At 36.1% G+C, this 27,224-nt stretch overlaps 2 protein-coding genes and 2 pseudogenes across 3 annotated transcripts; 2 read left to right on the forward strand and 2 right to left on the reverse strand.

Annotated features, from left to right (window-relative positions):
• Positions 1-4,493: 4,493 nt before the first annotated feature.
• LOC120134969 (serine/threonine-protein phosphatase 4 regulatory subunit 3-like) lies at positions 4,494-13,231 on the reverse strand. 2 transcript variants are annotated; one of them, XM_039151344.1, is made up of 25 exons: positions 13,010-13,231; positions 12,851-12,905; positions 11,931-12,011; positions 11,699-11,798; positions 11,511-11,595; positions 11,380-11,429; positions 10,917-10,996; positions 10,601-10,660; positions 10,010-10,109; positions 9,830-9,907; positions 9,043-9,110; positions 8,850-8,918; positions 8,691-8,768; positions 8,519-8,614; positions 8,297-8,367; positions 8,067-8,144; positions 7,896-7,989; positions 7,716-7,814; positions 6,909-7,126; positions 6,705-6,819; positions 5,925-6,056; positions 5,732-5,839; positions 5,545-5,654; positions 5,370-5,465; positions 4,494-5,275 (listed from the first exon to the last, which is right to left on the reverse strand). In XM_039151344.1, exons 2-25 carry the CDS (start codon positions 12,893-12,895, stop codon positions 4,762-4,764), a joined length of 2,625 nt encoding a protein of 874 aa, XP_039007275.1. In that variant the 5' UTR covers positions 12,896-12,905; positions 13,010-13,231; the 3' UTR covers positions 4,494-4,761. The 2 variants fall into 2 exon arrangements, 1 of the variants encoding a protein (XP_039007275.1); XR_005517209.1 differs by lacking the exons at positions 4,494-5,275; positions 5,370-5,465; positions 5,545-5,654; ... (2 more) ...; positions 6,705-6,819; positions 13,010-13,231 and having other exon boundaries at positions 7,083-7,126; positions 7,896-7,984; positions 12,851-12,984.
• Positions 13,025-25,903, forward strand: LOC120134970 (protein DEHYDRATION-INDUCED 19 homolog 4-like). The gene is made up of 6 exons (XM_039151345.1): positions 13,025-13,156; positions 23,885-24,196; positions 24,291-24,439; positions 24,771-24,848; positions 25,108-25,367; positions 25,602-25,903. The coding sequence occupies exons 2-6, from the start codon at positions 24,103-24,105 to the stop codon at positions 25,708-25,710; spliced, it is 690 nt and encodes a 229-aa protein (XP_039007276.1). The 5' UTR covers positions 13,025-13,156; positions 23,885-24,102; the 3' UTR covers positions 25,711-25,903.
• LOC120134973 lies at positions 14,647-17,462 on the forward strand (annotated as a pseudogene).
• Positions 18,337-21,518, reverse strand: LOC120134974 (annotated as a pseudogene).
• Positions 25,904-27,224: the final 1,321 nt, after the last annotated feature.

The following is a 27,224-nucleotide window of genomic DNA, read 5'->3' on the forward strand; positions in this document are numbered from 1 at the left end:
TTGTTGTGATCCGCCCGTTCAATCTTCGGAACAAGTTATCGCGTTGAAATCACCCTCCAGTACCCAAGGGGTGTCTTCGCCTGGATCAAATTTGCTTAGTTGATCCCATAGATGTTTACGCCTTCCTCTTTGAGGGCTTGCGTAAACAGCCGTAAATTGTCGCCATTTTTCGTCTTCCTCGCTTCGAAACATCCCATTGATAAATTGGTTGGAGACATGAAGGATTTCCATGTCGATGGAATCTCACCACATTAACCAAATGCCCCCTCTAAATCCGTAAGCTTCAATTCTGAATGTTGAGAAAAACCAAACTTCGAGATGACAATAACTGCGGGTCTTCCTGAGCTTCTGGTTTCAAATGGTTCCACCACTTTTGGTTGGTGTTCCTTGACTAAGGCTTTGAAAATTCTGCGAAAAGTTGGGCTTACAGCGCCTTGACAATTCCAAAAGATGATAGACATGATTAAAGTTCGAGATGGTGTACCCATACTTACTGTTCAGAATGGTGATCACTAGCTTCCTTAACTTCCACATCAACTAGGTTGGACAAATTGGTATTCATCGGTTCGTCATCACTTCCAGAGGATAATTCCATGGTTGTTTACTGTCTTACTTGTATATTTTGTTTCATTGTGCTCTCATTACCATGTGATGTATAGGCTTTTATTTGTTTTGAAATGTTCTTTGCCCAGTCAAGGGTGGTAGTCTTCAATGAAGAATGTGATGCTGCGGCTTTTCCAATTTTCACACCTTTGTTCCTAGGATCCCGATTTGATTTATTTTGGTCCTTTCGTGATAGATCATCTTTGCTACCCGCTGATGTGCCTTGTTCGAAACCTTGTTCCAGGATGGAAATAGCATGGTGGTCTCCTTTTTTGCTCATTCCACAGTCGAAACGATGTTCAATGGCAGCTTTCCTGGCTTCTTTTGGTCTGTGGTTTTTTTCTTTTTCTCAGGATTTGACATCAGATATGTCTTGTTCTTTGGGAAGGTTTTAATCTGGTGATCGATTTGGATTCGGTCAGTTGACTTGGGGTTCGTAGTGGTTTGTTGGATTTCAATGTTTGACTCTTCTGTGTGGCCTCCGTCTTTCCCTTGGGTTGTATTTTCTTCACTGAGTATTGCAAATCGGGAGCCCTTGGGAGTGTTTCCCGAGGCGGCTACTACGTTCCCAGCGTTTGCTGTAGGGTTCACCTTTCGGCGTTCGATTTGCAACCACCATCCATGGTCCATGCAGTTCCTTTGTTTGTGGATTCAGGTTTGGTGTTTGGACTTGCTGTTCTTCCATTACTTCCATTGCCTGATTGGTTGTTGGGCAGGTTTCTTTGGTATGGCCATAGATGCCGCACGTGAAGCAAATCTGTCGGAGTCCCTCGTATTCCAATTTTTGGATGAAATCGTCGATGCCAATGCAAGGTCTTAGATGTTTATTAAAGTCAACCATTACGGTAATTCTTGCGAACTTGCCTCTTAACCCCGCCTGGGTATTATACTCGACTTTAATTACCTTCCCGACAATACAAGCGATGCACCTAAAGAGAGCCTTGCAATAGTATCTGTAGGGTAACCCCAGTAAGCGAATCCATACGATAACCTGTAAGGGATGCCTTTCCAAAGTCTAGAAGGATCTACTCCAAAGATAATTACCATAGATCGTCCAAGATCCTTCGGTCATTACGTCGTTATAGTCTCTCACGTCTTCATGTTTAACAATATAATAGTTGTTCTCAAGGTCAACAAGTTGAATTTCTCCTCTCGGCCGCCATAATGCGTGTACTCTATCTAATAATGTTTTGTATCTAATCAATCGACCAAGAAGTCGCACTACGACTGATTTGCTCATGCTCTTGTCGATTTGATCGTGCACTTTATCGGTGAATATAATTGTTGGAAAGTCTCCGGTTACATCACTGTGCAGTCTTCATCATTGACTACAACTTCATTCATGTCGAGATCAGTTTCGAAGTCTGTTATATCCTCCGAGCAAGGTTTTCTGGCCGCTATTGTCGCGTATGAGGCTCTTTCTTTTGTAGTTTGCATGACGCTGAGGCTCTTTCTTGTGTAGTTTGCATGACGCTTTTTTCCTCATTAATTGTTTGCATGGCATTCGAATCGAAAGTAGTATCCGTTGTGGTTGTCTCTGTGTTTCTTGGTTCCATGTCTTTCTTAATTTTCTTGGATACTTTTTGATCTTCCTTTGAAATCGGCGAGCCTGGCCGTTCCAGGATAACTGGCGCTCCCAAGTTGGGTGTTTCATCCGGTGGTCTGCCGTTGGAGATGCCAAGTGCTTCAAGATACATAACTATCGTCCCTGTTTCGCAGCTCAAGACAGCCGGATGAAACACCTGTTGCAATGTTCACATGCCAAGTTGGGTGTTTCAAGCCCTTGTATTTTTTTAAGTTCATTAATTTGACCCCCCCCCCCCAATATTAGTCAAATTAAGTTTTGCTCCGTCAAATTTTAAGTTCAAATACTCGATAAGTCCATGTACTTCTAAAGTTGAGTAATTTGACCTCGTGTGAGATGATTGCCGACACGCAGACAGCACTATGATATTAGTGAAATCACGAACTCACCATTGCTTCGAGGGGAATTGTTATTGGTTTCTCCCACGTATAAAGCAATGATGGTTTAAACTCCAACTAGCAATCAAAATATCGAATCGAGTTCAAGAAATCGACAAAGAAGGGATCATCAGCGAGCCAGTACATCTGAGATAAGGGAAGGGATGCTTCTTATTGTTCTGAGCAACGGAAGCAGTGAGATCAGGGTAACTACTTGACCTACTTCCATCAAGAGCTAGATGGCAACCCTCTCTGGCAACAGCTTTAACAGCACCAATATGCGAATCCAAACAAACAAAAAACATCGTATAGTTTCATTGGGGTATTGTTTCAAACAATCAAAAAACATATACATATATATATATAAATGTGTATACGTACGTCAGGAGCTTTGACAAAGCTATCAGCAACACGGTTGAGGAGAGGGTGACCGAGATCGAAGAAGAATCCGCCTTTGTCGAAGCTACGCAGTTCATAAAGCACAGACCTTTTCTACAAGTTACTGCCCATTGTTTGGTTTTATGTTTTTTTCTTCTTCTTCTGAGTTTTCTGATTAATAAAAATGACGGTGAAGAGTTGCTGAAGCTGACGAGTGAAGAAGTAGAGGGGGTAGGGTTTGAGATATACTGAAGGAAGAAGAAGAGGACAAGAGGTAGAAGAAGAACACGTGCTGGTAAGAACTTGCATGCCTCCTGCATGTGGAATTCTGTGCTTCTATGCTTTCGCCGCCTATTATTTGCAAACCGAATGCCCATTTGTGCATACACTTCTTTATATTTAGATTTAAAAAAATTACACGAATCAAGCATTTTATTGTTAAAAAAATTATTCTTAGTTTTTAAGATATTAAATTAGAATACTAAGAATGTTAGAGTATAAATATCCAATATCAAATGTTTAAAAAAAATTAAATATTTATTTAAATTAATAAAAAAAATCAGCACAATCGGATTACTTCTAGATCGAACTGATCTGAATTTAATTGTTCATTTATAGCTTGAGTATGTCTCTGTTTTTAACGATTTGGATACAAAATAATATCATTGACTCCAATAGGATAAACTTTAACTATTAAAAATTAAAACTATTTCTAATTTAATTATATTTTGACCATATTTAAAATTAGATCATAAACAAAAAAAATGATATAACACTAATATATTACCCCGTCATATTTATTACTATTTTTATTTTATCTTTCTTAAAAATGAAAGTCATACCGTTTTTATTTTATCATATTAACATTAAAATTATCGTTCTCTAACATTCTTATCAACCACTAAAGATACTAACGAACCCGTTTTATCATTTTGTTATGTTATCAATTTAAATCTTCTTATAACTCCAAAATTTGTAATTTAAAACTCGTAAAACCTCAAACCATTCCAACCTACAATTTTATTATTAAATTGAACTTTAACGATTAAAAGAGGGAAAATTAAATGATAAATTTTATAATTTGCTTTTAAACATTCTCAATAATAAGAATACTAAAACCTTTGATCTAAGCTAAAACTACCCTATTAATATAATGATCATTTTTTAACTTCTAAAAACTTAACAATTAAAACAATCATTTAAGCATAGTTTAACAGCCTCTAGTATATTTTAGCCGAAACAAAATATACTAATCATTTACAAGTTCTGTATAAACAGAGGTTTTCAGGTACAATTTAAGAAAATTAGGGCTGCTTAATAACCCATCATCCTAAACCCTATCAATATATATATATATATATATATATATATCTACAACAATTTACAGTCAGTCGCACGCACCACAAAACTGAACAACAAGGGCAAAATATTACGTCCCCCAAAACTATTCATAAAGCTCGTTAAATATGGCAAAGAACAGATTCAAAGAAATATAACAAAAATTGACAAAACGGGTAATGTTTTACAAATGCAGCAGTCAAAGGCAGCTCACAGCATCTGAAAGGGCATTGTGGACTTACTTGGCCGTGGCATGATATTGGGTACATTTCTTCTAGCCTTCCGGCGGCAGCACTGTACACGATTGTTGCACCCCCCCTTGCAACGACGACTCGTCTGAACTTTCCCTCTTTCTGTGAATCCATGTCCAATGCTTTTCTTCCGTAGCCCAAGACTGTTTTATTCAACAACACATGGATGAGTCGAATAAAACAAACTAGAACACGTTTCAATGCCAGACAATTATTGTTGGACTATAACTTATGATCCATTTACAGCCATTTCAGGTGACGATTTTGGCGGTATCAACGACGAGTCTTCTCCACTTAATTGTCTATTGTCTGTGGGGCTATGCAGGTGATCAGAACAGTTCCTAGGAGGTTCTTTTTCTTTATGGTTGTCCTCTTCCGAACTACTGCCATCAGAATCTCTGGGACTGATGGATTCCTTCTCCAGATGATTTTCCTCATCAGAGTCTTTGTTTCCCTCCGCTGATTGGGTAGATACATTCATGGCGTTTGCAGTTTTCTTACTAGGCAACACGGCCTGGCTTAATGTTGAACACAAAGCCGCAAAGACGCTACCTTTTGACTTTGAGCTTTTTCCCAACCGTTGCTTCTTGACAAACTCCTGCTCCTTGGGGTTTGGCTTACGCTTCAACCTAAGGGACTCCATGGTTCCTTCATCTTCCTCCGAGGTTTCGATCTGCTTCCTGGGAGGGGGTGGCTTATAGTCTTCTTCATCATCATAGTCAACAAGTCCACCAGATCTAAGACTACAAAATTAAATTGAATACATAAATTATGAACCCAAATACACACTAACGCATTTTTAGTAGTCAAACCTCCAGGATGTGCTCACTAAAATACCTTGATGATGACTGACTGGCCACAACTCCATTGGATGAAACAGGCTGAGACTGCACTTTCTGAGGACGAGATGCGGATGCTGTATCATCTTCATCACTGTATGCATCACATTCAATCAATATAGGGGGCATGGTTTAGAGGGGAAGTGTCAACTCATCTGTTGACAAAAGCATACCTGTCCTCATTGAAATAGTCTTCCTCCTCTTTCTCCAAAGCACGCTCATCAATCCGTTTTCTAGGGTCTGGTGCATTAACATTCGTTTTTGGTCCAGAATCCTCCGAGCACTGCAAAAAGACAAATCAGGTGAAAGAAGTTCTATATCTAAAAACTCAGTTGTAAAATTGGTCAGGAACTGGAATACCTGCTCGTATTTAACTTTCAAAGAGTGAACAGAAGCCAATTTCTCAAACTTAACCAACTGATCCCAAAATGAATCAACAACATATCTAACCAATAATTTCAGGTTTTCCTGCAAGAAACAGTTATTATCAAAAAGAAACTTCAAGAAATGTATAAGATCCAAATATAGTGCGGGATTAGTATTTAGTATTCACCTTGCGGATATATTCAAAAAGTTCCAAGACTGCAGAGTTCATCACATTGTAACGATTTCCATTAGCAACAAAAGCATCTATAATTGGTTTAAGAAGGTTATTCTTAACAAAATGATTTATCAGATGTTCATCCTGCAAGATGATAGCATAATTGAACTAGTTAAAACATGTAACAGACTGAATCCACCAGCCAGCCAAGAAAAGTGCTAATTTGCACACACACACACACAAAAATCATAGCAAACTGTTTATAAAGTGATGATTTTTCCTTATTAAATAAGGGAAAAATTTACCAGACTCGGAGAAATTGCAAATGCATAAAAAGTGAAGGGAAAAAGTAACAAATATAACAGGTACAGCAAGCCCAGTGAGTGAAAAAAGGATTTTAAAAGGTGATAAAATATGTACAATCTGCCCCAGTATAAATTTAATACCCTTCAGAGCTGGATATCAATGGCACAAACAAACATAATAGCTTAATAATTAATTAACTAGTGAGCCAACTTAAACGATATCAGTAGACACCGGTGGCAGGAGATCTGCCATATACCAGCAAACTATGTGTCAGACGTGGTAAGCATCTACTAGATTCTAGGCTGCAAGTCTGTATCATATAGGAGTCTGATATAAACACTACAGAAAATGAAAAGTTATGGCAACATACACGCACCCTCCATATCTTAATTTCATTTTATCTTCATTTCCATCTCTGTTTTTAAAGGTGTTAGGGTTCAGATGGAATATGATATTTTTTTCAAAGATTAAACTAAATTAGCTTACATGACGAGAGAGAATAGTGCGAACAAAGCGAACTGCAGCAACTACCAAGTACTTTTCCCTTCTCCGAGTCAGTAACAAAACTTTATCAATAACATTGTTAAGGAGAAAATTACACCTGCAAACAATGAAGATAAGGTAATTAGCATCTTACGTTATATAAGCCAATTTTTTTTATATGAACAGACAATGTAGCCTAAAGATTACTTTATCCCATAAGGATGGTGCAAAACACAGAAGCACAGCAATTCACATATGCTTAACAGAATTTCAGGCTTCGTGTTATTTTGACTTTCAACTCTTCCAGCATTTCTTGTTGATTTACAGGTTGACTGGCCAGCCTCATCAGAAGAACATGCTAATATTATGACATCGATTAGCTGCCCTAAATGCTTCTCGTAAAAGATATCAATAATTGTATCTCTCTGCAGCAAAACCAAATAAAAAAATTTTCCAACAATCAGCAGATATACATAATGAAAACACAAATCAACATCCAAACTTTTTACACCTGCATAAATAAACTCCACTGTTGTGGGCACAAAATGAAGATAACACGGATATAAGGTATGAAAAGAACATGATGAGATAACAAAGACATGAGAAATGAAAAATCACATGATAATCATTCTGCCATGATTTCTAGGTAAGTTATATGGTAACAATCTCTCAATAATAAAAAAAAAACCAAACCAAACATAAGCCAGATAGTCTTATAGCGGTAAATAGTCATAAAAGGGAGAACAGACAGAAGCCACTCTACAACTCTATGCATGAAGATCCAAATTCAGGTTATCTGCAACTTTCCCATCCTGCGAGTTGCAACAATACCTGGAATCTAATTTTATGTGTCTTTGCTTCTCTAAAAACAGAACCACACTCTTGTACAGTAATGCAAGGCATGGCTTAGAAAAGAGGTTAAGCTAGATTGAGAAGTCAATGACCGTGAGCTCCAATTTCCCATCTACCAAAATATAACACTAAACAGAGAAATCAAGTACAAAAGGTAGGCACCTGAGCTCCCGACAACGAGAATGAATCCAGTAAACTGCGAAGAATTTCAAGAAACTGGCAGTGCATAGCCTCCCCGAAATCTGTTACCATACCTTTAACCTGTAAGTGTACAGCTGCATTACTTCATCTAGTTCCACATAATTTTACCATATTAACAATAAACTTGAATAAAACACATACCAAAAGTCCTAAAAGTGGAATTCCTTCCTGGCGAACTACATAAGACCGCAAAAGGTTTGGATCCTGATTCAAAAACAGTATGAGGATGTCTGTCCTGCAACCATTATGGAGACCTATTGTTAGGGCATCATAGTAACTTATGTAGTCTAAAAGTAAAAATGTCACCATTACCCAGTTAGCACAAGCTTTTTATCTGAACTCTGAAGAACATCAGCGATGATATTAAAAATGCCTTCATTGATAAAGTCCCTAGAATAATCGAAAAATGGACGCTTCAGCCATAAGATACAAAAAAAAGTTTAATTGTATAAATGATATTTATGGAGAAATGTTTAGCTTTCAGAATAAAAATACAGCAAGAAAACAATACTCATATGAGACTAACTCGTAGAAAACAATACCTAAATAGTCGATGCAGCTGCACCATTTGCAGGTTCTTGCTTAAATTACAAAATTCGTGCAGGAAATTTACCTATGGAAAGAATAAGCTGAAGGATTAATTTAGACACAAATCAAAAGAATAAACCACATTCCAAACCCGGGAGAACAGCCACAAGCAACAAATATTCAAATCCAAAATGAAAAAAAAAACAATGAAACTTCACCCCCATGTCAACAATTACCAATTTTTTCTTTGATTCAGTAGATGTGGTGGGTGATCTCAATCTTGCAAACAATTCCTGAATAAAGGTGCTATCATCCTTCAGTATAGAAATAACCTACAATGCAACACCACAATTAGTGCAAATGAAAAAAAGGCAAATATTAAAAAAAAAAACAGGCACTAAACCTTACAATAGCATTGTTTGAATGAATTATAGAATTGAGACTGGCAGCTGTGGCCTCATCTAATATCCTTGCCAAAACAACATCCTGAAAGAACCAATCAAAAGCAAGAGCTACATGATCAAAAACAAGAGAAAGATTCATAAATCAAGTATCCAACATGCATACCTTCAAATAACCAATTCTGTATGTCTGGTGTATCTTTGAAAGGGCGAGGGGATTTTTAATTGGAATGGCCTGTAAAAACAAATATCATAAAATGAAGTCTTTTTTAATGCTCCTTCATTTTCTTCCTAATCTAAATTTCTTCTAAGTTGAAACCTCCATCATATGCACTAGGACCCGTTTAAGAATACATTACCACTTTAAAAACAACATGTTCTTTTAGAAAAACCCGATAGTGTTGCACTTGAGGGACATCAGGGTCATCTAGAAACAAAGAAGAAAGTTTCTAAGTCTTCACCAGAACATGATACAAACCAACAAGTAAATAGTCTATTCTGGTGCACGTAGACAAAGAACATCATATGAAGAATAAGCAGAAAATCCAGAAGGTAACAAAGTAAAGCATCAGACACTAAATGGCAAACCAACATCCAACTCAGAAAAATAATCAATTTTGAAGCAACAGGTAAACAACACAAGCTTTAAAAACCTTCAAACTGATGAACAGTGAGAGAGAGAGAGATCCACCTAAATATTCTTGTAAAAAATTACAGGTATTATCAACCACTTGCAAAAGCTGACATGTATTCCTCAATAACAACCATAAAAAATCCATCATCAAAACTTGCCACAACAGTACGAGTATCTTAGCAGTTCCGTGCAAGTTTTAGAATATTAAACTAGTATGTAGACGCTAATACTCTAGTTTCAGAAATAGGTCACAATTTATAATCTGAGTTAAAGAATAGCAACACAAAGAACCACACACTTGAAAAGAGAAAGCAAAGGAACATGAAACATAGGAACTCTCAAAAAGTCCCACTATAAGAATGTTTTTTTTTTTTGAAAGGGATGATATAAGAAAGTTATTTGCATTAAAAAAAACCATTATGCTGATAATACAAGTTTGCAAAAAAGACAATGAATTCAATCAAACAGTAGTCACCAATAATAAATCCATGTACGAACAGTATATAACTTACATTCAAGGGAACCAATAATATCCATGATTAATTCATCCCCAAATATTTTCTCGAAAATTTGAGGACTATTGAGCAAAACTGTAAAACAGCCAACAACATAAATCACATAACCATGAATGACTTGTAAAATATAAGCAATTATAACAAAGAAATAAGAACATTCAGATTCGAAGAACTAACTTATCCCCTTAATTATTTTGAATATCATGTGAAGACCATCCATGTTTTCCAAGTCCTCACAGATTCTGAATAGCTCCATCAGCTTCTGGAAGAAATCTTGCTGCATACTCAATTAAGCAGGTCTAAAAATATTAATAAACTAGCGTGGATGGGCAATCAGAACAAGGAAATTAAACTATAAAGTTAAAACAGAAACAATAAGAAAACCAGAACGCAAAATAACTGAAGATGAAGACATGGCAATTAACATTATAGGAAAAAATATAAAAGGACAAGAAATCAAGCTCGGAGTTACATTTTGGAGAAAAATATTTAATCTCTCTCCATATGAAATAGAAGATCGACAAGAGTACACAATTTAAGAAAGTTGAGAAACCGGTGGAAAACAAAATTACTTGGTTCATAAGAGAGCAACATCCGATAATATAACAGAAACACCAGCGTTAAGATAGATATATGATCTCCTATCAAAAAAAAAAAGATAGATATATGATCTGCAATAAATTACAGAACAAAACACTATACAATACCTATATAGAGAACAAATCAACAAACAGAAAATGTAAGCAATAACGAAGTTTAAAAGAATACATCATTTAATATAAGCTCAGTCAGCCGTATCTGATCAGCAAGGCCACTCTCAGTCACAGTCTGCAGGATAAAAAGATCACCTTAATGAATAATCATATAAAGGCTTTGTCAAGGAAGGTTATATCTGAAAAGCTTTCCAAGAAAAATCAACCATTTTATGCACAAAGTATAGGAAATCTAAATAATATTGTCCTGAAGGAAAAGAAAATAGTAAACTTACTCTATATTAGAAATAATTATTACGTAAGGTAGAATACAAATGATAAAAAAAAACTAAACATAATGCAATCAAGAGAACCCGATAATTCATTATAACCTTGAGGATTATGGGAAGAGTAGAAAGCTCCACAGCTGGCAAGTCCCTCAACTCGCTATTCATTGTGTGAAATATCTCATCTGCAGTAATCATAAATGAGAAACATTATCCATGATCATATTCCAAAATTCCTCAAATGAAAAATTTAATAAGAATAATATAAAATGTCACATGGATGTCTGAAAAAAAAACCTTTTTGTCTATCAGAGGTAGAACACGCTAGCAACTCAATAAATAAAGGACATTTAATTGACATCTTCCTACTTCTAAGTAAGAAGCCAAATAAATTATTAGATGAACCAAAATACCTGCTAATAACTTTAAACTTGGGTTTTTCCCGGAATTTGAAGTCTTTTGGGGACAAAAATCAGCGAGAAAGTTAAACCGTTTAGAGGGATACAATGTTGACTAAATTATGGAGTAAGAAGTAATGAATAACTTCAATCAGATTAAAAGTACTTACTGTTAAGAGAACTGAAATGCATATTTCTTTGTGCATTACAAATGTGGTCCCTGCAATAGAATGGCAAACACTCAACAAGGAATAAACCAAAAAAACGTGAAACAATCCATAAACAATTAAAAATTACTTACCATACGTAAGAGCATCCTGTGTTCTCTTGAAAACTAAGTGCCAATTCTGTAGAAAATTCTGAGTCCCTCCATGATATAATTGTATCTGAAGATAAATGCATATATAATTCAACCAAACTGAAATATTAAAAATGGCAATGATCCAGTTAAGAGCAGCATATTTTCTATTATCAAAGCCAGAAAAATACCCTCTTGCTTTCTGTAAATGTCATCAGGTCTGATGCGGTGTAAAAGCAAAGTCGCATTGTCTTCTTCATCAAAAACAAATAAAGCAGGCTCTTCTGATCTCTGAATTATAGCATATCCATTCATTTAAAAGCAATAAGACATTTTCATCTAAATAAAATATTTTCAAAAATAAATCCAGTATATCAGACGGGAAAAAGGAGCTACAGAAACAACTAAAGATTTGAACCAAACCTCCAAATAATCAACAGTGACATGCCCAGTTCCTTGGTCATCCCATTTACCATCCTCACTCAAACGATAGACCTTTACTCGCTGAATTCATACATAAACATGGGCAGAAAATGATTTTCGTCAGGTCCACTCAATGACAATATCATTAAAATAATGCAGTCACATTAACATGAAGTATGACCTTGAGCATCTATTCGTTCGTTGTCAAACTGGCAACAAATAATAACCTTTATGATCCCTGTCTTAAGAAAAATTCCTAGGTAATTATTTTCCTATGATAACATTTGGCCATCTGTATGATTCTGCTCCAGCACATGATGTTTCCATCAATGATGCAACTGTGTTTTGCATTTTAGATCTGGTAACTCATCTATGGAACAACACCCTTACCATAATTCAGAAATTTCTAGCAACAGCAACTAAGATCTTACTTCCAATACCTCTTGGGAATATGTGCAGGGTATATAAACAAAAAACTATTTGAGGTAAAATACTTATCCATTGATTGATGAATAAATCACACCCTTGTCAACATTCTGTATATATATATATATAATACACGGGAAACACAAAAAACTACAATGAAAAAGCACAGAAATGCGAACTTAAAACCAAATTCTCTAATTGCCCGAGAACAGAATTGGTTGGTATCCCACTTAAAGCCAATTTCTCTTCACCACACACTTCAAAGTCCAATCATATTTAACTAATAACAACGCCGAACAAGAGCATAAAGAAAATAAAACGAAAGGCACCTCTATCTACGAAGCCAAAAATAAAGTTAAACTAATTGAAAGAAAGCAACTTCACTTACTATGCAAATTAATACCTAACTTATCTCTGGAAGTGAACTAACGAAAAAAGACCGATCCTATGGCTCCAAACAAAGCTCGCATAAAACAGTGAGAGATTGAGCTGACCTGCATCGAATTGGAGTTCCCTTGAGATTTCTCTGGAGCGCCCATCGCAGCTTCTCTCGCTCTCCGATCACAACAAACTTTTCGAATTCCAAAAAGTCACGAGGAGTCGTATAAATTTAATTTTTAAAAAAAAGTTGAAATTGAGAGATTGGGGGCAACCTTGAATTAGGGTTTTTGGTAAACGAGAAGAGAGAGAAGAGCGCGGGCTCTTGTAAAATTAGGCGGGAAAGATTAAGGTTACTTGTTGAAAGGGGGATCAATAGAAAACCCTAAACCGCCATTAACGAAGCTGGAGCAAACACCTTCGTCCCCCTCTCACTCTCAATTTCTTTCGTTCTTTTGTCAATCTTTTGCGCGAATGCCTCTCACTTCCTCCGACCTTCAATAAGTGGAAAAAGAAGACCGAAAAAAATGAAAAATGAAAATTAAATAGAAATAATATAAACTACTGCAACAAATGAGATTCTATTAAGATAGGCTTGACTTTCAAAGAGATTCCCTCCACACGTGGTTTTAGTTTACCCAATCATTAATCGACACGTATAACGCAGCACAAAAGGATTTAATGTTCCAAAATATCTCTTGTGACGTCACCTGTAAAAAACAGTCCAATAAATCAAAATTTCTAGATTTATTAAATAAAATAAAACTTGGGTTGGTTTAATTAGGGATGATGATTGGTATTATGGTACAGCTTTTGAAAAACTCATTTCAATTAAATAAATATATTTTATTTATCTGATCTAAAATAATAATTTGAAAATTAAGTCCTACAATCAAAATTCTAAACTTGGTTAAATGTCAGTATAACATCTGACATAGAAAAAAATTAAATATCTATTATTTTAACTATCATATTAACATGTGTCATGAATATGTTCATAATATACATTTGACAGTTTAAAAAAATTAATTTGATTTTTTTATTAAACGAATGTGATTATAAAGTAGTATTTATTTTTGTTGGAGTTGTTGATATTCGAACCTAAAACCTTTTTAAATAACAATCATTCTTTTAATCACTCAAGTAATTGAATGACTAAGACATGTGTACCAATCAAGCGACCTTAGTATTAAAAAAATTATTATTATTATTATTTTTTGAGGTTTTAAGTTCGACGACGAACCATATCAAAAGTACAAAAGTTCAATATCAAAAGATGAAGAGTCATTCATAAACAAAAAATATATTATATTTACTTTATATTAATAAAAAAAGACGAGACATAGATATGTACGTTGTCATCCCCATTCAACTCGTACTCGTGTAAACATACACTTATTATTAGTTTTTTTTTTTTCAAAAATATATAACAATTTTATATACTTTTACCTGTTTTTTATTTTTACGTTTTTTCAGTAAAGAAACACATTAACAAATATACCTTTATCATAAAGGTGTTATTATTTAAAAAAAAATCTTTTTGAATGTTATAATAGAATTAATTACTAATATTATTCTCATAAAATTATCATAGAGGTCACTAAAATATGTAAAATTAATATTGTTGATTATCAAACTTTTAAATGTTATAAAATTATCATTAAACTTCTTAAATGGTTATAAAATTATGATTAACATTTATCAAATTATTATAAAATGAAATTTAAACTTATCAAAATATCACAAAATAATCCTTAAATTTATTAAATTTGATTTATATTTAATGATACAAGCACTATTTTGTAATCAATTAGGGAATTTAATGACTATTTATAACATTTGAAAGGTTTCTGACTAAAAAGATTATTTTTACATGTTTTAGTGACCTCTAGTACACTTTCCCAACAAATGGTGGTTTACCAGCCTGACTTTGATAACTCCGCCTCCTTACTCCTCTCCCAACGAACTTATAAAAGCAGAACCCATTTCTCATTGTATCTTTATTTTCATCAGATCTCTCTCTCTCCCGCGCTCAAATAAAGCTTTCTCTCTCTTTATATTAATTTCTCACTCCTCCTCCTCCTCCTCCTCCTCCTCCTCCTCCTCCTCCTCCTCGTCGCCAAACAACCGAGAAAATCGAAATGCATTCCATTTGCTCTCAAGCTACTACAATTCCTAGATCAAATTTCTCTCCCGGTTCTCGTTCTCCTGCTTTAGCTATCTCCAAGCCAATCAATCTCCGTTTCTGCGGACTCAGAAAGGAAGCCCTCGGACTCAGAAATCTATATGTACTTCAGACCAAGCCCCAAGGTTACATATAAGTTGTGCTTCTCAACTCTAGGATTAATCTATGCCACCATTTAAGCTGCAAAGCTGAAAGGATCTCTGCCCATTGGGAGATTTCTGTGGTGGACAAAATAACTGTAAACTAGCTTAGACCATAGAAAGTATGCCCATATATGGACATAATATTATCTTCAATCCATCCCATTCATGCATGAATAAATTACCACAAGGACAAAAACCAGTCACTGGATTTGCAATCTGCTGATTATAGTAGTTACAGGCTTTTTTTGTTTTATCCTAATTCCTGAGTTATAGCATAAGTAATACATCCTTAATATTTTTATTCCGAGGAAACAAAGTTCACATAACAGTTTTATTTAGGTCACGTTTATTGAAGCTCTAGATCATCTTATGCCTGGATTTGATCCTGAGATTGGTAAGCTGGCCCAAAGGGTGCTGATCAACCCTAGGAAAATTGACTATCATACAGGAGTGTTTGCAACGAAGGTGATTTATGGTTTAGATTTGTTTTCACTTTGTATGGCTGTATGATAAATTTGTTATTGAATTTCCTTGGTGTTATTTATAGATCACTCCCGCTAAGGATTGGAAACCAGTCACTATTTAGCTTATTGATGCCAAGACTAAGGAGCCCAAAGATACCTTAGAGTTATATGTGTTATATTCCTTTTTTTATGGTGTGTCATGTTATTTTTTATGAAAATTATCTGAATCTGTCATTTTTGGCTAGTAGTTATGCAAGCATTTGTAGACAATGTCAATGTTGATGGCTTATGATGCTTTTCCTGATGTCAAATCGAAATTCTATCGTCTGTATGTAGCTTTCACCTTTTGTGTAGATGCAGCTTTAATTGCAACAGGAAGGGCTCCATTCACCAACGGTCTCGGCTTGGAGAATGTATGTCATCCTGATGAAAACTGTAATACAGAACTCTTAACTAAAAGGAAATAGATTAGAACTAATTTTGTTCCTGTTATTTTTTTCCAGATTAATGTAGTAACACAGGGGTTTCATTCCTGTTGATGAAAGGATGCGGGTAATTGACGCAAATGGCAATCTGGTTAGTAGCAAACTTCATTCTGGCTATATATTTTCTCATATGGCTTTCAACTAACAGTAATCTTATGTTTGAATTTTAGATTCCTCACTTGTACTGCATTGGTGATGTAAACGGTAAAATGATGCTTGCTCATGCAGCAAGCGCACAAGGAATTTCAGGTCAGTGTCAACTAACTTCATTCTTAGCCGATACATAATTGATATTTTTCTTTAGATCGGTCTCTCTTAAAACTATAAAAATCCCGTGGTTGAACAAGTAACTGGAAGAGATCATGTGCTTAATCATCCTAGCATCCCAGCAGCCTGCTTCTCTCACTCCGAAATAAGTATGGTTGGATTAGCAGAGGTGAACATTACAAACACCCTTGCTTTTGATTTATATCAAGTTTAAATTGTTAGATAAAATGTTGTTTGGTGGCCTTTTAATTTTGACAATGCTTTAAATCTGCAGCCTCAAGCAAGGGAGAAAGCCGAGAAGGAAGGATTTGAAGTGAGTGTTGCCAAAACAAGTTTCAAGGCTAACACAAAGGCTCTGGCAGAAAATGAAGGGGAGGGACTTGCTAAGGTTATTTCTCGTCACACTCGTCTAAATCAACAAACATAATAAGGATGTTAGAGAACGAAAATGACTTGTTTTCTGTTGGTCCACGAGGTTCTCTGTCCGTTGTAGAAAAGTCAGTCTCCTGGTTTTTACAAACTCTTCGACAGAATGATAACCAATTGAAACACATACAATCTCTCATATGGTGCTGAACATCATAAAATAAAGTTCTAAGGGGTTTAAATTTCAATGATAAGAGCATGAACCAATGAAGAACCGGTTTCTCAGTGTCCTTTTGTTTTCTTTTAAACATATATGTGTACAGTCGCTTAAGTTTTACCGATGTTATCTCCATTCAGTTGATATACAAACCTGACAACGGTTAGATTCTCGGAGTTCATATATTTGGCTTGCATGCAGCAGACCTTATCCACGAGGCATCAAATGCCATCGCTTTAGGGACACGTATCCAGGTCCTTCTTCGGTGCAGAAAACAAGTCACTTGTAGTCAACTTTTCTTCCCCAAACTCTGTTCATTAACCATATTCGATCATGCAGGACATAAAATTTGCCATTCACGCACATCCAACACTTTCCGAAGTTCTCGATGAACTATTTAAATCTGCCAAAGTGAGTTTCTTATATATATATAGTCCCATTTCCTGTTTTAAGATCATATTTTGATGCTCATGTGAAACTCTCTTTTCCCCTTTTAAACCAGGTTAAAAGTCGCTGCATTGAATCATGCTCCAGTAAGTGAACCGGTCGCGGTCTAAACCCTTATATCGACACTTTATGATTAAAAAAGTAAGAGAAAAAGGAGGTATAATTTTTTTAATAACTTTACTCGTATTAGGGAGTATCAAGAAACATGTTGGAGGAATTTTCATATAAATTGATGATGGTCGTGCCTGAAGCCTTTCACAATTTAGTGCTTCGTTTTCAAAAGCAATGCAGATATAGCTGTGCTCATAATTTGTTTTCCTTTTTCAAAGTTTGTATTCCTTAATCTTCTGAAAATATATTTTTTCTCTTCATTTTAATGGAGTTTTGCACTCTTTTTTAATACTATTTCATTCGAATATAGCCTCGTGCCTCGTCTATCCCCTGAGGGCCGAGAGATTTGTATGTTTAAGAAAAATGGTGGAACAATACCGTTTTCTGCATTCCCTGACCTCGGTTCCTAAGCTTTGAGAGATTCATTTCGGTCATCTGCTCATATATTTGAAAGATACTTAATGATATGCTCTCATAATCCCGGCTTAAAACGCCTTCGTTGATTGTAACGAATCATCTCACGAGAGTGGGGACTCTTCATGAAATCGATCGTCTACTATATGGGCAGTGGAAAACTCCATCTCCAAATGTTAAAGCTTGTACCTGTAATGGCCCTGATAATATATATATATATATATCAGCCAAATTGCTGGAGAAAAATAAAAGGAACCAAAATAGAAGATCAAACTTATCTGTTATTAGAGTAAGAAAAGTAAGTCGCCTATGATGCGCTTATATGACTACAAACAATGCTTTGGAAAGAACCCTTCAAATAAATTTTTTTCCCTACCAGATTTTGTTACTGAACAAAATAAAATCAAAATTCCGCGCAATTGCCTTTGCATATCGTGCGGAAGTATCTTACAAGTAATGTAGTTACCATCCACTGTAACCGATCAATCCCGAATTATCGGTTTTCCTGATCCAGAACTCGATATTCACAGATGGAAGATGCAAATATGGTGTTAAGTGAATATCCCGTTGATGTATGAAGAGAACTGGAGAGAGAATGGAAGTTGCCCTACACCGGAATATTATCGAGGGAATACCTGTCAAGATCGAACTCGTGTTCAGCTGGTGCAATGGCGTCATGCTGCCAGAATAAAGAGTACAAAACCAATCGTGACAATAGTGAATATTATTCTTTAACAGGCATTACAAGTAAAAAGAGTTAAAGAAACCAACCTGTTTCAGAAGAGCACTCATGAGATCCTCTTGCCCAAAATGATCGGGATATTCATTGGTAGGGGTGGCATCGGGAAATGACTCAGACTTTATCCTTACGGTACCATTGACAAGAAGGGAGTTTAGATGTTGATCACCATCTCCAGCCTTGCTTACAACGGTTGCACTCCAGTTCTGTCCGTTCACTTGACCGGACGAAAATCCTTGTTGTACTAAAACTGATTGCGAGTGGTTGGGGTTGCCTTGAAGATTGTTTGAATGCTGCGAGGCATCGAACGTCATGCCTGCGCTCTGTAGCTCCCAATTTTGGGGTTTATGTTGATTCAAGTATTAAATATATCGTAACTCGGCATGAATCCCACTGATCCTTTGATATCCGGGTTAACATCTTCCTGAAAAGCCACTTTGGGTGTGAGACTAGAAATCCCCGGCGTACTTCCAAGAGGGAAACTATTCCCAGGTAGTTCCGAAGCGTGATTCATGGGGTAGTTCAACAATGAAGAAGTCAGCGAAACTGGATTATAACCAGGGGCTCAAATATTTTTTGAATCCCGTTTCTTGTAGGGTCATTAGCAGCAATTCCGTTGGATAATATAGGCTGCCCCATCGGTGAGAGCGAGGTCTCGGAGCATGACCGAGACTGGAACCATTGAGCATCTGCCCTCTCGCTTATGGCTGAGCCATTTGCATCAATAACGGTTTATTTTGGCTACTTTGTGATCCATGGGAAGCAACCTGCATATTCATGTATCCCACCGATTGCACAGTGTGGTGCAACCCGGCAAGCTGCTTCGGCTCCACAGTCATCGGAATTCCATGAAGTAGATTCATTTGCTTATTATTATTGACATGCTGTTGTTGCCCTTATCTGAATCTTAACTTCGGGTTTTCAAAGCTCTAAACATTTCTTTGATCAACGAGAGGCATTAGTATGCCCGATTTACCAGTCGACCGACCGAGCGCTGCTGCAGGAAGCTTACCAGTGGCACAAGGGTTTGAAGATCGAGCCCATTAAGCGAAGACAGTGTCCCGAAAATTTCTTCTTCGGGACTCATAAAAGAATTCGGATTACTCAGGTGTTGTGATACCCCGCTCAACCGTCTAAGATACAAGCGATATTTCTGATCACACACAATAACAAAGTAATTTTCATCAAATTTTATTAAATGCAAATGCAGGCAAGTAAAAGTTCTGGTATTTAGCAAACTGGAGCATACCTGAAGGTGGCTGGCAACATTTTCTCTAGTAAGTCCGGGGACGTTCATCAACTCCAAATTTTCTTCGGGACAGACTGTATTAAAAGATCAACCAGAAAAAATCATACAAGAAAGACAGCAGTGTTTGAAAGACGGCAAATCGAAAGAAATGGGATAAAGACTCATACTGTCAATGCCTAGTTGATTAACTGCAGCGACAAACTGTTGATGGAGCTCAACAGACCAAACAACCCTCGGCTTCTTTAGCATCGATGTATCATCCCTCTCGTCGGTTTCATATTCATCATCCTTCCTCCGTTTTGAGCTTTTCCAATTCCCTTCATTAGCCGAGGATGAGTAATCTGTGTCATTAGACTGTTTTAGATGCAGATATCCTTCTACACTTCCCGATTGCCCAAAGTCCTTCCCCTCGTTCTTCCTCTTCCGAACCACATGCTGCCATATGTTCTTCAGAGCCTCAATACGAACTGGTTTGATTAGGTAATCGCAAGCACCGTGCGTAACACCCTTCATAACAACATGTTTTCCATCATCCGCAGGCATCACTCAGAAAGTAAAAGCATGATATGAGGACCGAAAACCACTCGAAACTCGATCACATCTCGATATATAACATCAATGAACTATGATAAGAGTGTGTGCTTACTGATAACAGGCAGATCCATCTCTAAACCAACATGCTCAATAAGCTTGAATCCGTCCATATACGGCATGTGGACGTCGCTGACAACGATATCGAACCCGTTTCTGTTATCTCTTAGCGTCGATAATGCAGTCTCTGCTCTATTGCATTTGGTAACTGCAAAACAATATCATCACAAATCAAATGAAAATCAGCCTCTTAAGCTCAAAAACAAAATGCATACCCCCATTTTACATATGCACAAATCAAGACAAACCACTCCATTGAAGCCATTCGTCGAACAAAGACTGAGCTGAAACAAAAATCATAGCTCCGAGCATTACAAAATATTGAAATATTGAAAATATTGAAATTATTACAAATAAAATTCAACAAATTGGAAGAACAAGGAAAACCCAATTCACAACTCGAAACCAAAAATGCAAAATCATGACATGAAAAAACAATAGTAATTGAAAGGGAAGATTTGAAGGCTAAGAAGAACAGGAGAAATACCTTGGTAAAGAAAAGTTCTTAGCATCCTTTCCAATATCATAAGACAAGTCGGGTCATCATCAACAACAACAATACGCAAACCAACAGGAAACTGATCAGCTGCTGCTGCTAAGAAGAACAGGAGAAATACCTTGGTAAAGAAAAGTTCTTAGCATCCTTTCCAATATCATAAGACAAGTCGGGTCATCATCAACAACAACAATACGCAAACCAACAGGGAACTGATCAGCTGCTGCTGCTAAGAAGAACAGGAGAAATACCTTGGTAAAGAAAAGTTCTTAGCATCCTTTCCAATATCATAAGACAAGTCGGGTCATCATCAACAACAACAATACGCAAACCAACAGGGAACTGATCAGCTGCTGCTGCTAAGAAGAACAGGAGAAATACCTTGTTAAAGAAAAGTTCTTAGCATCCTTTCCAATATCATAAGACAAGTCGGGTCATCATCAACAACAACAATACGCAAACCAACAGGGAACTGATCAGCTGCTGCTGCATCTGCAGCTTTCCGGCCAGAACTAGAACTGGCTGTTGAATTCATCTCTCAGAAAAACTGACCCAAAACCAGGGGGAAAGGATAAAAAAAGAGAGACAATTTATCATAAAGATGATGATTTCACATGCTTAAACATGAACTTAACAGCTTGAACATGAAGAGATTTGCATGGCTCGTCTCTTAAGTTTTAATTTCTCTCACCGTTCGAGTTTCTGTTAGATTTTAATCTCTTTTTATATATCTTCATATAAATGACCTTAAATTACTAATTTTATATACTCGAATTCAAATAACATTTCAGATTGTGTTAACCGTAAATATTATAAAGAATATTTTGTAATAAAAAATGTTAAGAAAAAAATTAACTTTTTAATTTACGTCCAATCAAAAATATTATATTTTTCTATAATATTTTCAATCACACCTTTTCTCAAGTTTATATTAGATTGTCCTTAGAATCTTTCCGATTTTGGCTCTTCCATTCATTGTTCATGATCGCATTTGCCATGCGCTTTTGGCTTTTGCATTCATTGTTCATGATCGCACCTTTTCGCTTTAGGCATTTGCCAATGCTTTTGTTGTTAGTGTCACGGGTCGCGTAATAAGGTCAGAGATATTTGGCGCATAAGTATGCTAAAGAGGTTAGATTTGGGGAATCAGACTTCTCAAAACCACCAAACTTGATTCATCACTTGAAGAATATTAGAGAATTCATTCATATTGACCGTGTAAACATGAAAAGTGAAGATGATCATGGGAGCTCGATAATTATGACAAGAGACAACAAATCAATAGAGATCGTGGAAGATTCTTACTATATTCGGTATGAACGTTTATCGAAGGAAATATTCCTACTAATTAATGTAATTAAGTAGGATGGGATTGAGTTTCCTTAGTTAAGAGAAGATCTTGTAGATACAATTCCTTGATTAGGGGGATTTAGGAGATTGTATTTAATATGGGTCGTTGATATAAATTAATCCTAGCCATTGATTGTGAGGGTTTCAACTATAAATAGAGAGTTTCTCTTCCTCATTTGTATCATTCAAAATCATTCTTCCACTTTCACTTTGAGAAAATAGTAAATACAAGCTCTGAGGCATTTGTTCTAAGTTCTAGTGTCTACTTTTAGTTGTTCTGAGTTGTTCTTTATTCTCTTTGTGTTCATTGCCTCTCTAGGTGGCTAAGTGTAGTCCCGTGGTGTTTACGCTTCCGCACGAGTGTTCTATTTTTGTGGCCTTAGCGGCCTTATTGGGTTAAAGCTTCTGCATCCTTTTAAAGTCTTGAAGACTTCATGCCAACCTTTTGTCGAGATAGTGTGCTCTTAAGGCGGAGTGTAAGGCTTACTTATGTGCAAAATTGGTGTCATTGAGCGTCTAAGACCACATGTTTCGGAGGTCTAAGGGCGTGACAACAACATGTTTTTGAGTTATTAGTATCGCATGGTTTTTTTCACGTATATTTAGGGAGATCTTTTAAAAGATTTTAATAACTTTGAGGAAAAAATAAATATATTAATTAAGTATGAATATATAATTTTATGTTAAAATGTATGAATTTTTAAAATTCATATTTAAAATTTAAGAGATATAAAATTAAATCATATATAAAAAAGGTAAAGAACGCAAATAGTTTTCTGACTATAGGGTATTGTTTTATTAAGTCTATCGATTATTAAAAGTTATAAAATATGATTCAACATAGAGTGTTGTTTTGTTGAGTCACTCGATTATTAAAAGTTACAAAACGGTCACCCGACTATTCATTATGTTTCAAACTCGTTATTTTCTATTAAAATATAGATGATATTCTGAGCTGACATTAACTTATTGACTGTGATATGATAAAATTTTTCTAAAAAATCTCAAACGACTATCATATCTCAGTCATCATATAACATCTAGCTTAAACAATCGTCAATTTTGAACGAAAAATGACGAGCCTGGAACATAATAAATAATCGGGTGACCATTTTGTAGCTTTTAATAGTCGATGGACTCAACAAAACAACACTCCATAGTCGAAAAAATATTTTATAACTTTTAATAGTCGATGACTTAATAAAATAGTACCTTTTAATCCAGACCATTTGCATTCTTTACCCTAAAAAATATAACTAATTTTTTTTATAGTTTGTGCATCCAAATGGGAAAAATTAATAATTTAGACACTTATTTTGAATAGTAAGTCTTAATGAAACGTGTTTCAACGAACACCCAGTCAAATTCCTCCGTGATGCAATTTAGTCCTCGCCCGTTAACGGAATCATAACCATACCCAACTATAATTTTTTGGTCAAGTGGTTCATTGGTTATGGAAGTAGGGCCATTTCCATAAATTAGAAAAAACTTAGGGGGCAATTCGGAAAATAAATAAAATCAAAAGCAATTTGTTTCATAAAAGGATAGCAGAAATTCGGTGGAGAGTCTCTCTCTCTCTCTCTCTCTCTGCTATTTCTTTTCCTGATTGTTTCTCCCATCTTTTTAGGGTTTATTTTTATTAACAAAAATAAGAATTTGATAATTTTGTGAAGTTTTTTGTTAGTTCATTTCGACAAATTTGTCGATTTTTTATTTTCAAAAGAAAGAAAAAGTTTCATAAATAGTTTGATCGAAAAAAGAAGTTGCTTTGTTTTCTCGGGAAAATGGAGACAAATTCATGGAGCTTTCGATTCTCCAATTCTTCTTCTTCTTCTTCTTCGTCTTCGTCTTCGTCAAGGCGTCGCCAATCTCGATCCGGTTAGTATTTGTCTGCTTGTTCGTCGAGAAAATCAGAAATGGAAATGGTTTGAATTTGGTGATGAATTTTGATTTTCTTTTCCTTTTGTTTTAGATCTGTTTCTGGGAGGAGGGTATGAGGAAATTGACGGAAACGATGATTTCAAGGCGCAGTTTTTATGTCCGTTTTGTGCTGAGGATTTCGACATTGTTGGACTCTGTTGCCACATCGATGAAGAACATCCTGTTGAAGCCAAAAACGGGGTACCTTTTTCCCTATTTTCTCAAAAATAATCTACTTTTCCCCCTTCTTTTGAAGAAATTTGTGTTGTTATTATAGGTTTCTTGAAGTATATAAATAGAAGAAATGTGTATTGAATAGTTGATAATTACAAAAAATAATCTACTTTACTGCTGCTGGAGTGATATATGTTACATTTTAAGCTGTTTTGCTTTTAATTTGATTGTTTAAGTTCTATGATTCCTCGGGTATTTATGTTTTTTTTCTTGCACAAATTGTTTTGTGTTGTTGGTTTGCTGGGAATTGCATCTGAATTTTGCTTAATAGGTGTTTGGTTTGATGTTACCTTTTCAGGTGTGCCCTGTTTGCGTGAAGAGAATCGGAATCGATATCGTCAGCCACATTACCATGCAACATGGGAATTTTCTTAAGATATCCTTTTTTCTTGTTGATTTTGTCTGGCTGGGTTTAGTTGTTATCTATCAGTTGCTTCTGATGTCAACACTGGTTAAATAATACTATTTCCATATAGATCTTGTCCAAGTATTTATCTGTATGCACGCCACACATAATAGATTTCATTAGGGTTAATTATGAGCATTGGTTTCCTATTTTAGAATCAATCTGTTGTTTATTTGTCAGTAAGCATGCCATGACGTACGGTTTAGGTTATTCCTTGACTGGGCGTTACGTGCGACGCAGGCGGAGATTACACAAGGGTGGATCCAATTTGACGTTCTCTATGTTGAGAAAAGAAATGCGAGAAGGAAATTTGCAGGCTCTTCTTGGCGGATCTTCATTTGTTTCTTCCTCCAACGTTGAAGCCGATCCTTTATTGTCTTCATTTATGTTTAGTCCTCCAACAGGTGAAGAGACCTCAAGCTTGAAACCTCTTTCTGTTGCTGAAGCAAGTGCAGTAAAGGAAAGCGGAAATAAAGAATCTCCGGAAAGGTACAAGTGCTGATATATATCATTGTGATATTAGTCCTTTTGTTTCTTTGTCTGGTCTCCGAAAAATGACAGGCTAGTTGGTAGTCCTCTATGCTCCTTGATATAGTGAACGACTTTGACTAAAGTCATTGTGGCTCGGGAATGTCATTGCTTAGGCTTAGTTTCTTCATTTTCCTTGAAACATTCATGTCCGATACATTCAACTGATGAAAAATTTAACCTTATTGGATACAGAAAGCCTCAACATGCCCAATTATCGGACAAGGATCACGAGGAGAAGGCTAGAAGGTGTGAGTTCATTCAAGGGCTGTTGATGTCTACTATTCTTGATGATAATTTATAAGTTAATTGGGGTGCATTTGTAGTGGTTATTCCAATACAATGTTAGGTCTGAGAGAGTGTAAAGCATAAAGAAGACCTTCACCCTACCTTAGAAACGGTATCCGGTTTGATCATCTGAACTTTATTCTCCTAATGTATTTAGAGCTTTTGTGCATAATGAAAAGATGGAAGAACTTTATCTTATATCTATGCTTCGCTTTTTATTTACTATTGAAGATCAGAGTTGCTTTTGATAGTCTCATGTCATTATTTGCAATAGAGGTTTGTCTTCTGTTGAAATAAAAAAGGATTGTTGTGCTTGAGGCTTTTGTCTGGCACATATCCGACATATGTCTGAATATAATTACAAGGATTTGATCTCATGAAAGCACTTCAGAAATTTGAATGTATTCGTGTTAAAAACGTACTTTTTTTAGGCAAATCATGTTGGGTAGGTAGAATATATTCTTGGAAGGTAGGAGAGTTGTAACAGTTGAGTTCTGGGTTTTCAAGACCATGATGTTGGTAATCGGTAATCGGACATACCGGATGAAACGAAATATAATATCTTGTGTTCTGTATCCCCAATAATCCCATTCAAAAACAAAGCATCTTACATCAAGGTGGACGAAACTACATATTCCTCATGCAATTTTGTGTTTATGTATGAGCTCAGACCGAGATTACCTACTGGGGTTGTCTTCCAAGTTACGGTGTTCGCTTCTTTCATCTACGGTGGTACAGAAAGAAGGTAAAATCTGGATGATTTACATGCAAACGCCTAAGCCAGTTATCGGCCTGTCGCCAAAGGGACTCGACTTTAAGAGATGTGTCAATGCCGACCGAATCCCAAAGGGGAACATGGAACTTATAGAAAGCAACTCCGAAGGTAGGTAAAGGTAGCTTCGAAGACATTTCAGCATCACTGAATTCCCTGATATTAAAGCCTCCAAAAGGCAGGCAACCCGTGCCGGTACCTGCTCGGAAAAAATAACACCAAAATAAAAAAACAAAGACGTTCGACCGCATATTGGTAGAGGAAAAAGGATGCTTACCTGGTGATTCTGTAGAAAGGAAGTGATATGTCAAAAAGCAGGCATCCAGGGTTTTCATACTTGGAATCGTTGGTATCCTATATATAGGGTACCTTCATAAAGAAGAATTTCCCGTCAAATGGTTTCGTGTTAAAAACGAAATGGTGATAAACAAGAAATATACCATGCCACGGAAATCCAGCTCGAAGGTAATAGATCGCAGCTCCCATAACTCATCAAAGCTGGAAATCGGGATGCCAGATCCAAAATCTGTGGGATGCAAGGTTATCAGAGATAGCGCGATGAGCTGCAAATGGCATGCTAATGTAACAAAGGACGGGGACCTACCTTGCAAGCCAAAGGCTTACGAGTAAATGGTAGAGCATGCTCGAGGTACTCGAAAACAAGCTGACCAGATGGGTTTTGAATGTTGGTTTCATTGCTCGATGTGCCCCGATAAGGTTCATCTCCGATCACGATATGACTTTGAGCCCTCTGGACA

This window comes from Hibiscus syriacus, unplaced genomic scaffold (genome assembly GCF_006381635.1).
Source record: "Hibiscus syriacus cultivar Baekdansim isolate YM2019G1 unplaced genomic scaffold, ASM638163v2 tig00110600_pilon, whole genome shotgun sequence".
Taxonomy (NCBI): Eukaryota; Viridiplantae; Streptophyta; class Magnoliopsida; order Malvales; family Malvaceae; genus Hibiscus; species Hibiscus syriacus.

Coding starts and splice junctions, on each gene's coding strand:
- LOC120134970 (XM_039151345.1), top strand. CDS start 24,103: ATGGAGACAAATTCATGGAGCTTTCGATTCTCCAATTCTTCTTCTTCT. Junction 24,197..24,290: donor GCGTCGCCAATCTCGATCCG/GTTAGTATTTGT, acceptor CTTTTGTTTTAG/ATCTGTTTCTGGGAGGAGGG. Junction 25,368..25,601: donor AATAAAGAATCTCCGGAAAG/GTACAAGTGCTG, acceptor TATTGGATACAG/AAAGCCTCAACATGCCCAAT.
- LOC120134969 (XM_039151344.1), bottom strand. CDS start 12,895: ATGGGCGCTCCAGAGAAATCTCAAGGGAACTCCAATTCGATGCAG. Junction 10,661..10,916: donor CTCTTCCCATAATCCTCAAG/GTTATAATGAAT, acceptor TTTATCCTGCAG/ACTGTGACTGAGAGTGGCCT. Junction 5,276..5,369: donor GCCAGTCAGTCATCATCAAG/GTATTTTAGTGA, acceptor TTAATTTTGTAG/TCTTAGATCTGGTGGACTTG.